The sequence below is a fragment of the Littorina saxatilis genome, linkage group LG3 (assembly GCF_037325665.1).
Source record: "Littorina saxatilis isolate snail1 linkage group LG3, US_GU_Lsax_2.0, whole genome shotgun sequence".
In the NCBI taxonomy this organism is placed as follows: Eukaryota; Metazoa; Mollusca; class Gastropoda; order Littorinimorpha; family Littorinidae; genus Littorina; species Littorina saxatilis.
This window is the reverse complement of record NC_090247.1, coordinates 8,623,747-8,636,158: the sequence shown is the minus strand read 5'-3', so window position 1 is coordinate 8,636,158 and position 12,412 is coordinate 8,623,747. Positions and strand designations below refer to the sequence as shown.

Here is a 12,412-nt window from a genome sequence, read left to right as displayed (position 1 = left end):
TCAAAAGTTGATACACTAACTTGATAAAGGTCCGATTGATCGTATTAAAACTTCATAATGTTACCTGGGACCTAAATGCGAAATAAACCACAAAAAAACGACTTGGCGGTGGGAGGAATTCGCGGTGCAACAGCCAGCCAGGCAGTCTGATAGAACGGTGCAAGGTCTCGGCAAACCAAGACTATGCCATACCAAACACTGTACATAAGGTTCTTCCCTAATTGTACTCCGTCACGGCGGAGGGCTGACCGTGCACCCAAAAGCGGACTCAACCAAATGGATATTTTTTGAAAGCTTGGGGCCTGCCGAACATAAAAATCGATGTTAACAAGAAATATTCAAGGGCGCACTTTCTCTTTTCAGTCAAAATTCAACTATACCCTGAAGAGTGATGCACGAGCATTTCAGACGCTTGCCTCTGAAAAAAGAAGTTCTCAGCCAAATTACGAACTCAAACTGGTACGTTTTACATATAAATGTGTTAGTTGGTATCTTTTGATTATCACTAAACAATTTGCGACTGCTTTGGCCGAGGATGCTGGTGACAGTATCATTATTATGAACCCTACCCTAAATCCAGGAAAGACGTCGTCCAAAATGTAGGTAAGTTTTGATTAAAAATAAATTCACACAAGACTAGTATTGTTGTTTGGCTTCAATGGATATATTTTCGTCAATTATGATGTCTTTACATAATATCTGTAAAATATGAATGGATTTGAACCATATACTATGTCACTATGACCTTCCAATCTTCCTAACCCCCAGCCCAGTAAAGCGTGCGAGACGTTTCCTGAACAAATGTCGCTTTGTGGTGCGAGTTCAGTGTGACATGATTAGTTTCCAGAACCCCATTTCTGACTTTCGAAGTTTATCTACATACATTTAGCAATGCACGAGCAAAATATGACAACTTAATGGTGCCTTTTGGTTTAATGCTATGGTAAAAAATCCTAGTGATAGTGTTTACAGCTTGAAACAAAACATAACAGAGGGGAGTAGTCTTCCTCAATCTGGTTCAGAGCATAATGTATTTCTATTTTCAGAGGTAGCATTATTTCTGATAAGAGCTAGAGCCAATATAATGATGCTGAATATTTGAAAAATGAACTTTGTGACTCATCTGAGTAGCAGAAGAGCCTTCGTGATCGTCAGCGTAAGGCTGGCTGTCTTCAAGGCAATTACTAGATGAACAACTTAACACTGCGTTCGATTATTCGCCCGTTTCTTAAGCTAGAGCTTTGAAACTTTACACGCGTCTAGGGCTACATGAACGCTTTACAATACATACAATATAGTTGACTCTCGCGTTATTTAAAGGTCACAACAAGGTCATTACGAGGCAAAAACGAGGGAAAACCGACGGAAAGTACCATTTTCTGCAACTGTTTGTTAGAAAAAGCTTTCAAATTCAATTATTTTTGGGGGATTAACGCATCTCTAGACATGACAATCATCCGATTATCAGACATCAATTATGGAGGTCACGACAAGGTCATTACCAGGCAAAAACGAGGGAAAACCGAGGGAAAATACCATTTTCTGCAACTTGTGTGAAAGTAAAAGCTTTCAAACTCCATCTTCTTCTGGTTTTGGCGCATCTCTAGGCATGACAATCATCTGATTAACAGTCCTCAATTTTCAAGGTCACAACCAGGTCATTACCAGATAGAACCGAGAGAAAACCGAGAAAAAATACCATTTTCTATAGCTTTTTTGTAAGTAAGAGCTTATAAACTCCATCTTCTTCTGGGATTAGCGCTGATTTCTATGACCCTGAAGTCCGAGGAAAGTTTTCTTGGCCCATGCCTAGTTTGAAGGTCATGACAAGGTCAAGTTTACACGTTTTCTATTTGTGTTCGGCTATTTTCTAAGCTAAAGCTGTTGAGGCAGATTCATGACATCTTCCTTCGCCCACAGGGGCTCTAGGGGGGTGGGCGGGGCTGGATGTTATAGGGGTAGAAGAGAAGGGGAGAGAGAAGAAAAAGTCAATGTTAAGGTGTTCATCTACCGATAGCCTTGCGGTCTGCAAGCCTGACTCTGAGGATCACACCGGCTGTCCTGGCACTCAGACGAGTCATAAAGTTGATATATTTTCCGTCGTTTTACTAAGTAATGACCTTGTTGTGTGACCTTTAAATATTACGAGAGTCAACAATATTTGTTTCATGTCTTATAATGCCCTAGACGTGTGTAGAATCCCATCCTTGTCATGACCTTCAAACATTGCATGGGTCAAGAAAACTTTCCGAAGACTTCAGGGTCATTGAAATCAGCGCTAATCCTAGAAGAAGATGGAGTTTATAAGCTCTTACTTACAAAAAAAGTTGCAGAAAATGGTATTTTCCCTCGGTTTTCCATCGGTTTTATCTGGTAATGACCTTGTTGTGACCTTGAAAATTGAGGACTGTTAATCAGATGATTGTCATGTCTAGAGATGCGCCAATACCAGAAGAAGATGGAGTTTGAAAGCATTTACTTACACACAAGTTGCAGAAAATGGTATTTTCTCTCAGTTTTCCCCGGTAATGACCTTGTCGTGACCTCCACAATTCATGACTGTTAATCAGATGATTGTCATGTCTAGAGATGCGCTAATCCCAGGAAACAATTGAATTTGAAAGTTCATTCTTACAAACAGTTGCAGAAAATGGTACTTTCCCTCGGTTTTTCTTCGGTTTTACCTGGTGATGACCTTGTTGTGTGACCTTTAAATATTACGAGAGTCAACAATATTTGCGTTATGTCTCATAAATCTCAAGACGTGTGTAAAGTTGTAATTAAGCTTTAGCTTCAAAAATAGCTGACGTCCAGAAAGCATTTTATTTGACCGTAAAAGATATTCCCAAATAGAAAACGTGTAAATTTGACCTTGTCATGACCTTCAAAGTAGGCATGGATCAAGAAAAATTTCCTCGGACTTCAGGGTCATTGAAATCAGCGCTAATCCCAGAAGAAGATGGAGTTTATAAGCTCTTACTTACAAAAAGGTTATAGAAAATGGTATTTTCCCTCGGTTTTCTCTCGGTTCTATCTGGTAATGACCTGGTTGTGACCTTGAAAATTGAGGACTGTTAATCAGATGATTGTCATGCCTAGAGATGCGCCAATACCAGAAGTAGATGGAGTTTGAAAGCTTTTACTTACACACAAGTTGCAGAAAATGGTATTTTCCCTCGGGTTTCCCTCGTTTTTACCCGGTAATGACCTTGTCGTGACCTCCACAATTGATGTCTGATAGTCGGATGATTGTCATGTCTAGAGATGCGTTAATCCCAGGAAACAATTGAATTTGAAATCTTTTTCTTGCAAACAGTTGCAGAAAATGGTACTTTCCCTCGGTTTTCCCTCGTTTTTGCCTCGTAATGACCTTGTTGTGACCTTTAAATAACGCGAGAGTCAACTATATTTTACGTATTGTAAAGCGTACATGTAGCCCTAGACGAGTGTAAAGTTTCAAAGCTCTAGCTTAAGAAACGGGCGAATAATCGAACGCAATGTTAAGTTGTTCATCTAGGAATTGCCTTGAAGACAGCCAGCCTTACGCTGACGATCACGAAGGCTCTCTTGCTACTCAGATGAGTCACAAAGTTCATTTTTCAAATATTCAGCATCATTATATTGGCTCTAGCTCTTATAAGAAATAATGCTACCTCTGAAAATAGAAATACATTATGCTCTGAACCAGATTGAGGAAGACTATTCCCATCTGTTATGTTTTGTTTCAAGCTGTAAACACTATCACTAGCAATTTTACCATAGCATTAAACCAAAAGGCACCATTAAGTTGTCATATTTTGCTCGTGCATTGCTAAATGTATGTAGATAAACTTTGAAAGTCAGAAATGGGGTTCTGGAAACTAATCATGTCACACTGAACTCGCACCACAAAGCGACATTTTTTCAGGAAACGTCTCGCACGCTTTACTGGGCTGGGGGTTAGGAAGATTGGAAGGTCATAATGACATAGTATATGGTTCAAATCCATTCATATTATACAGATATTATGTAAAGACATCATACTGGACGAAAATATATCCATTGAAGCCAAACAACAATACTAGTCTTGTGTGAATTTATTTTTAATCAAAACTTACCTACATTTTGGACGACGTCTTTCCTGGATTTAGGGTAGGGTTCATAATAATGATACTGTCACCAGCATCCTCGGCCAAAGCAGTCGCAAATTGTTTAGTGATAATCAAAAGATACCAACTAACACATTTATATGTAAAACGTACCAGTTTGAGTTCGTAATTTGGCTGAGAACTTCTTTTTTCAGAGGCAAGCGTCTGAAATGCTCGTGCATCACTCTTCAGGGTATAGTTGAATTTTGACTGAGAAGAGAAAGTGCGCCCTTGAATATTTCTTGTTAACATCGATTTTTGTGTTTGGCAGGTCCCAAGCTTTCAAAAAATACCCATTTGGTAGAGTCCGCTTTTGGGTGCACGGTCAGCCCTCCGCCGTGACGGAGTATTGTAGTTTCTTTGGCCATACGCGTAGCAAAGCCGCCGAATATGGTACCGTAAACCAAGAATAGTGACGTAAGAAAATAGAATGTCGTCCGTTTTGATTTGGAACGTGACGTGTTTTAGAATGGAGATGTGGTAGTGTGTGTGTGACAGTGTGTGTCATGTGTGTGTGTGTGTGTGTGTGTGTGTGTGTGTGTGAGAGAGAGAGAGAGAGAGGGAGGGAGGGAGAGAAGGAGTGAGGGAGAGAGAGAGAGTGTGTGTGTGTGTGTGAATGTCTGAAGAGTACTCGGGTCCAGCGCGAGCGTTTTTTATGAAGTTTTAATACGATCAATCGGACCTATTACAGGGCCGGACCCAGGGGGGGGGGGGGGGGGGGGGTTCCAGGGGTTCCGGAACCCCACTCCTGCAAAACGCATGTACCTTGCTTTGAGTGTTTTTTTAAATTTTTTTATTTAAATACATTTTGTGTGTGTCTCTAACAAATTTTATTCAATGTGAAATCCGATGAGACAAAGGTGCCCTCCCCCCCCCCCCCCCCCCCACATTCGCTGATTTGCCCCCCCAAAAAAGGAGGAACCCCCCCCCCCCCCCTTACAACTCATTTGGTCCGGCCCTGTATTATCAAGTTAGTGTATCAACTTTTGAACGAACTGCGCTTAGTAGTTTTCCAGCAATAAGCTGTTAAGTCGAGACACACACACACACACACATACACAGACAATTAAAGTCTGCTGAGCCCTAGTACTAGCGTACTCGGGGAAAATCCTCCTTACCCAGCGGGTTTACAAATCAGAGAAGCCATGCAAATGCCGAAATGGATCTTCCCGAAACGTGATTCAATGCGCACTTCTTTAGTCAACGTTGAATTTCCCTGTTGCTATTTTTAGAATGTGCCTACGTCATTGTTTCGACCTCGTCGCCATATTGATGAGGAGATGACTAGAAGTATTTCACTTCTCGGTTGGCAGTAGGGAGATTCAGACGTACTGCTGTGTGAGTATTAAACCTTCTACCGAGAGAACATTTCTTACGTTGATTTTCAAGATGTCAGTGTTCCAAAGCGACATGTGCAGCGAATTTAAACGATATGCTACTTTTAATGGCTTTCAAACCCCAACTGGGGTTTGGCCATCTCAGCTGGCCCAAGCAGGATTCTACCGTTCTGGCACCTGTGGGGACCACCAGGTCATCTGCTTCACCTGCGGGCTTCAGATGGACGTGAGAAACCTCACCAGACAACCAGTAATGGAAGTCCATCGTCGGTTATCCCCCCACTGTAGTTTTGTGACTGGTGCTTCCGACAACCAGCCAGTACCCAACGTGGATTCCAATGCAGCTTTAGAATGGCTGGCCAGTAATTTCTCTATCGGTCAGCTGCAGACGGACTCGGACAACAGTCCACCCCAGAGTTACAGCCTTCCCCCACTGCCGCAAGATTCAGGCCCAGAAAGAACCAGCAACAGCCCCAGCTCCTTACCCTTCTTTCCTGACGGCGCTTCTTTACACAACCTTCCCTTTCTGTCAGACTTGAGCACACTGGAACAGACACAGCTCGACAGCTTACCCATGGACTTCGTTGACGGGTTTGCCAACGCTCACCTCGATTCACTCTCTTTGTTCGGCGGTCTCAGTAGCTCCTCACAGCTGTTCCAGCCTTTCACCAACAACGGTCTGGGAGGACCGCGTGAAGTGCTGGTAACAGATGGGGAGTCTGTTGGAATGGAAGGCAATTATCCCCAGGCTTCAATGCTGCAGTCGAATATTGCGGACTACATGTCGACCCCGGCACCGCCACAGCAACAAACATCATTGCCGCAGAGGCAAGATGATGTGGGGAACAGCGTGCCGCAGAAGCTCAGCTTCGACGACCTCGGCATCATCATCCAGCGACCTAAACGTCAGGACATGGCCACCTACCCGAAACGACTTGAGACGTTTGACCGGTGGCAAGGTCAGCAGATCTCCCAGACCAAGGAGGCCATTGCTGAGGCAGGATTCTATTATGCTGGTGAGTAAACCTGGAATTGTGTGTGTGTGGTTGGAGGGGGGGTCAGGGGGGGGGGGGGGGGTATGCGGTTCGCAGGATAATTTCATGACTCTTATTCTTAACGGGAATCATATAATTTATAACGATTCAGCTGGTGAATATTACACTGATTACGCTGTCTGCAGTTTAAGCACCGTTAGATATTAAATCAACTGTTAGTGTTAAAGAACTGAAACTTAAGTGTGTATACATACATACATGTGTGACTGTTTCTGGTTAATAATTGTTATGCTGCGTCCCTTGAAGAAATTCAGGGATTTACTTATATATATATATATAATAAGAATAAGAATAAGAATACTTTATTATCTCATAGAGAAATTCAGGGGTGGTACATAACATCAAAACAAAACATTGATTTTACATAAAACATATAGCACTATATAACATGGACATCTTTAAAGCACTGCGCTTATATCGCAGGAAATATACGGTTGTACATAAAACTTAGTTACATCATAGATTCAAAAAGAAGAGCTAGCTGAGCTTTCTATTTAGGCAAAATTCGAGATGTGTGAATGTAGAAGCTGTTGTGGATTAACTCAGTTCTCCTGTCTTATAAGGATAACATTTTATTTATATTTTTTTCAATTTGCAGGGTACGCAGACTGCTGTCGCTGTTTTTACTGTGGTGGAGGCTTGAAGAGCTGGGAATCTGACGACGAACCGTGGATTGAGCACGCTCGCTGGTTCACCAAGTGTCCTTACGTTCGCATGAGCAAAGGAGGGGATTTCATCGATGCAGTGCTGTCCTTAGCCAAAACAAACAATTCGGTGAGTGTGAGTTTACTTGAACTGAAGAAAATATTGCATTATTAAATCATCTCTGCATGTCTGTGTGTCTTTGCTTCAATCTGTACACAATGGAAACTAACAGTAAAATAAAATAAAACTTTAAAGACCCTCAAAGTCAAAAGTCGTAGAAAATTAGGTCTTAAGAGAGAGGGGTACATAGATTAACATCAGTTTGCATTACTGTTCAAACTAGGAGTTGTTTGCTTTACCTTTTGAATTCTGTCTCTGTTTCAGATTTCGATGGCTGACGTTGAATCAGAAATGCAACGGATCCATAATGAGCAGGATTTGTCAACTGATGGTAAGTTGAGAGAGAGAGACAGAGACAGAGACAGAGAGAGCATTATTACACTTTTCATGCTCAGCCCTCTCATTGTAAATGTTTGGAGTGTGTGTGTGTGTGTGTGTGTGTGTGTGTGTGTGTGTGTGTGTGTGTGTGTGTGTGTGTGTGTGTGTGTGTGTGTGTGTGTGTGTGTGTGTGTGAGAGAGAGACAGACAGACAGACAGGTAAGTGGTTTCATATATGATTTTAAATGTAGGTTTTGCCCATAGCTCTGTATCTTTTCCTCCCCTCCTCTAATGTTTCACTGTTCGTTGGCTTTTTCAGTTGTCGATGATGTGGCAGCTGACGATGAAATGGACACTGACACTGAACTAGCAGGAGATGATGTTGGTAAGTACTCACAGAACTTGACTGTGTTTAATTACTTGAATAGTTCTTTAGAGACTTAGAAGTAAGAGTAACGTTGAGTTTACATAAGGAATTTCACCTGTGGAAAGCATTAAGACACATTGGATAGAGCGACACACATGGTTCCTTCTTCAAACTCTGGAGCCTACATTTTATGTGGATAAATGGAAGCGTCTTAAACATTTTTAGATAAAGATGCAAATATTTGATTTTTGTTGTAATAGTTTTAGGTTGCTAATTTCCTTCAGTAATCAATCAAGGTTTTTACTTTGTGATAAATGTGGTTATGCTTTGATAATGTTCCTGGTTGCCATAATTCATTAATTGCTAATTACTTAAATGGCCAAATCACATAACTTATTTCATGGTTCATAATATTTTTTTCACAGAGGCCGACGCACTGCACTTTGAGCGTGAAAACGAGTCGCTGAAGCAGCCGGAGATGTGCAAAATCTGCCTGGACAGTGAGGTCAGTGTGTTGTACGTTCCCTGCGGACACCTCGTCACCTGTGCCACCTGTGCGCCAACCGTCAAAACCTGTATTGTGTGCCGGCAAAAAATTCATGGCCAAGTCAGAGTGCAGAGAACTGATTGAGGAATTTGTTGGAGATTTACATTATGACATTCACTGTCGAATGTATACATGATGATGTGTGAGAATTCTGAAAATGGACATGTGACAAATCTAATTTCCGAGTGAATGTACTTTGAGAGAACTTGTGTGTGATTGTTGGTGATTAACAACAGTCGCTTTGAAAGCATGGAGACAGCAATTATATCCCCAAAGTGCTCAATAAGAGTGCATAACTAAGAGTGAGAGCTGTTTGCTTGATGTGATAAAGTATACGTAAGCTGTAAATCTGAACCCAAATGCCAGACTCATGATTAAGCTGTGCTTTGATGAACAGTTTTGATTGGGATGTATGTACTGTATTTTGACAAGAAGTCTTTTGCTGTAAATGTTGAAAGAAGAGTTTGTATGAAGACTGACTGATAGTGATTCTGTTGTCATAGTAATACAGTGAGTTTCTGGCCATTCATATATATATATATCACAGTGCTAATAAAAGTATAATTTGTTTTATTTTGATGTTCAACTTTGAATTTTTCATGTAAGAGAAGGTCGTTAATAGAATTATTGGAGACATTAATTCTATTAACGACCTCCTCTTACATGAAAAATTCAAAGTTGAACATCAAAATAAAACATACATGGTGGTGACATTAATTCTTTCTGATTAATTCAGCTCTTTGGGTGTTTATCACAAGAAAATGATGTTTAAAACAGATGATCATACTCTGCACATCTTTTGGTAGTTTGCTCCTACCAAACATACTGTGTACACAAAGAGTAGCAACAACTCTAGTATTGAAACATTCAGGGATTATGAAGTAATTACTCATTTTGTTCTCTTGTATTTTTAAGCTTTATTATTTTGATTTTATCAGAACATTTTGAGGGTTTATCCTTTTCTATCCATGTTATGATTCTGTATTCTTTGTTGATGGTCAGCTTACTGCAGACAAACACATTGCAACAGTTGTCTTTCTTGAGATTATACACATCAATGTGCTACACATGGCTTTGATTGGCCTTCTGTGCATATTGCCGCACCACATGGGTTACTGAATACTGTGGTGGAAACGCTCAATGCTAGCTCATGTGGAATGGCTTTAACACTTCTATGTGTGGTTTCTGCTGGCATACAGCTTATTTCTGGAAAGACAGCTGTAAGATTGTGTAGTCCTGCCGGTTTGCTGACCAGCTTGAGGGAGTAAAGAATCAAAACGTGGAAAGACAATAAATTAATGTTCACAGTTGTTTGTAAAGAAATTGTTTAATTCTTAAAATTACAAAAAAAAGTAGGAAGCCTAGGAACAAGGTAAAAGACTTAACATTTACTTGATCTAGTAATTTGTTTTTTTGCTTGGAGTATGATCATCCTTGGAAAAGATCAGCCTTGATAATTATGCAGAGTTGTTGGGGGAAAAAGGTCAAACATATGAATTCCTTGGGTATGATACTGTTTATGATAGATGTGCCATGACCAAAGTGGAAAGTCTTTTGCAGTCTTCATATGCTTTCTTGGTTTCAGAAATGTCTCCAAGATTTATGGCGAAGTCTATAGATTTTCTGGTCATGGGCACTTGGGAGGTTTTTTTTTTTTCTTGGGTCAGAAAGAAAGAAAAAACAAGGTGTACTTCACACTTAATTTTTCATTATAGGTAGTGCTAGCGCTTGTCCAGATGGAGCCATGCATGCACATATATCCTTCTTCTTGTACTTTTTGAAAAATCAGTGCAGGGAGCGTGCATTTGTGAAAATAAAATGCAGTTTGGATGAAGCAAGAAAGACAACAAATGTTATCCTTTTCACAAAGGTAGAATTATTTAAGTACTAAACTTTGAAGCCATATTCTTTACTAAGGCCAAAAAAAAAAAATAGGTGTGGTTACGGTAACATAGCCAAAAAAAATAGGGTAGGAAGGTAGGCAATCACTTTTTTTTTTAAACTTTTTTTTCTAGTGTGTACAAATTAAACCTACTTGACAGGGAAATAAGTGTGCGACTCGGGCGCTTTCGCTTTCATTGCGTTTTCTGCACTCGTTTACTTGTTTTTTGTTGTATTTTTTTGACAAATGTAATAAAAAGTTATAGGGTCGGCCCCAAAAAATAGGGTAGGTCGGGTTACCGTAACCACACCTATTTTTTTTTAGGCCTAATACTATGCAAACCGTAAAGCTTTCAACAGGTTTTTGCCTCTTCGCCATATTTATTTTGTTTTTGTGATTACCATGTACATTAGAGCAAAAATCAAAATGATGTAGAGAACTTGCGTCTCTGGTTTTCTTTCTTTTCGAGAGAAAATCTCTCTGGTGCAGCAATAACTTCCTGGTTTCCTGTGTGTGGTGTTTTAATGTTTATTTATTGATTGAATCGATCTTCTATTCACTGTCACTGAAATTCCAGTTATGGTCAGTTTTGATTGCCATCTTTGTCTGTTTGAATGCGTTTGTAGTCATGTTGAGGGCCAGGTGCTAGGGTAAACTTTGTTATTCTTCAGTCATAAACTTTACCTGTTGATAGTACAGTGGAACCCCCCTTGTAAGACTTCCAAAACTCTGAGATAATAGGGTCTAGAAACGGAGGGAGTCTTACAATGAAGGTACATTTTGAGATTATAAAACAGAACATCCTAAAACTCAGGTCTTAAAAGCGGGGGGGAGGGGGTCTTATATCTGGGGTCTTAAAAGGGGGGGGGGGGGGAAGGGTCCACTGTGTGTGTTATCTGTCGTTTTGATTTTTTAAGCCCTTGCAGAAGTTTTGCTGGTTAATTTATTCAAATTATTGTCAGCTGTCATGTTGTCATTGTTCTACATATAAATTAGGTCTTTCATTTTGGTTGTTATTTATCAAGATGTTTGCATTTAGATTTTGCGTAGGACAGGAGAGAGAAACACTGAGTTATTTTATTATTACAATTTGTTTGCCATTTTGTTTTTTCTTTAAGTTTTATAGAAGTAATTTAGGAAAGAAATGAGATACGCTTTAAAAATAAAAAGTAGGATACCCTGGCAGAGACTGCATGGGAGAGATCCAGGTATGTCTCAGCTGGGAAAAACCCCACAAACAAGCAAACAAAACGGAAAGAGGCACCCACTGAACAATAGCTAGTTGCAGGGGAAAAGACAGCATTACACAGAAAGAGCAAGAGCACAGAGGAAGTGAATATTTTGTCACAGGAAAAGTGTGTTTATACTCAATTAGGGCGGACCAGAGTCAGGGCAGAGATGTCAAAATAAGTGACCTGGATTCTTGGTAAGGCGGGAAAGTCCTTAGAAATCTAGTTGTTGTGGTTTTATGAAACCGTGCCAAGATGAAATCCTTTTGCAAAATTGGTGAATAAATATCTTGTATCTTGTATCTTGTATCTTATCTTTGATTAACAGATGACAGGGAAGGTGGATAACTTGATATTCACAATATTTTAGCTGTTTGGTAGGTGTGTCTTTTTCATCCAAGTGTTGTTTTTTTCTTTCTTCAAGACAAGAGTTTGTTGTGTTTTTCCCCCCAATACATTTTGAGGGGAAAAGAAAGCTATTTTATTTAGATAATGGTGAGGATTTTCCCCACATGATTTCTTTCCGCACATCTGTTAATAGATTAGAAGCATTCGGTGGAAGCATTTTTCTTATCTTGTTCTTTCCACTTTATTTGGTCAGCATGACAGAAGCATTTTAGGCATCTGTAGCTCTCAGAAATTGGCAGTTAAACGTCACGTGACCATCATGGTCATGTGCGTGAATGCCACATTTCGCACTTGTTGTGGTCACTGGAAGGTCACCTCACGAGATTTGGAGCGTTGATGACCTCATTTGCTGATGTCATGCACGAAATTCGTCAGTT

At 40.2% G+C, this 12,412-nt stretch overlaps 1 protein-coding gene across 1 annotated transcript; it reads left to right on the top strand.

The window, feature by feature from the left end:
- Positions 1-5,388: 5,388 nt before the first annotated feature.
- On the top strand, positions 5,389-10,837 carry LOC138961535 (death-associated inhibitor of apoptosis 1-like). The gene is made up of 5 exons (XM_070333190.1): positions 5,389-6,480; positions 7,118-7,293; positions 7,549-7,615; positions 7,922-7,987; positions 8,395-10,837. Exons 1-5 carry the CDS (start codon positions 5,517-5,519, stop codon positions 8,598-8,600), a joined length of 1,479 nt encoding a protein of 492 aa, XP_070189291.1. The 5' UTR covers positions 5,389-5,516; the 3' UTR covers positions 8,601-10,837.
- The last annotated feature ends 1,575 nt before the right edge of the window (positions 10,838-12,412 follow it).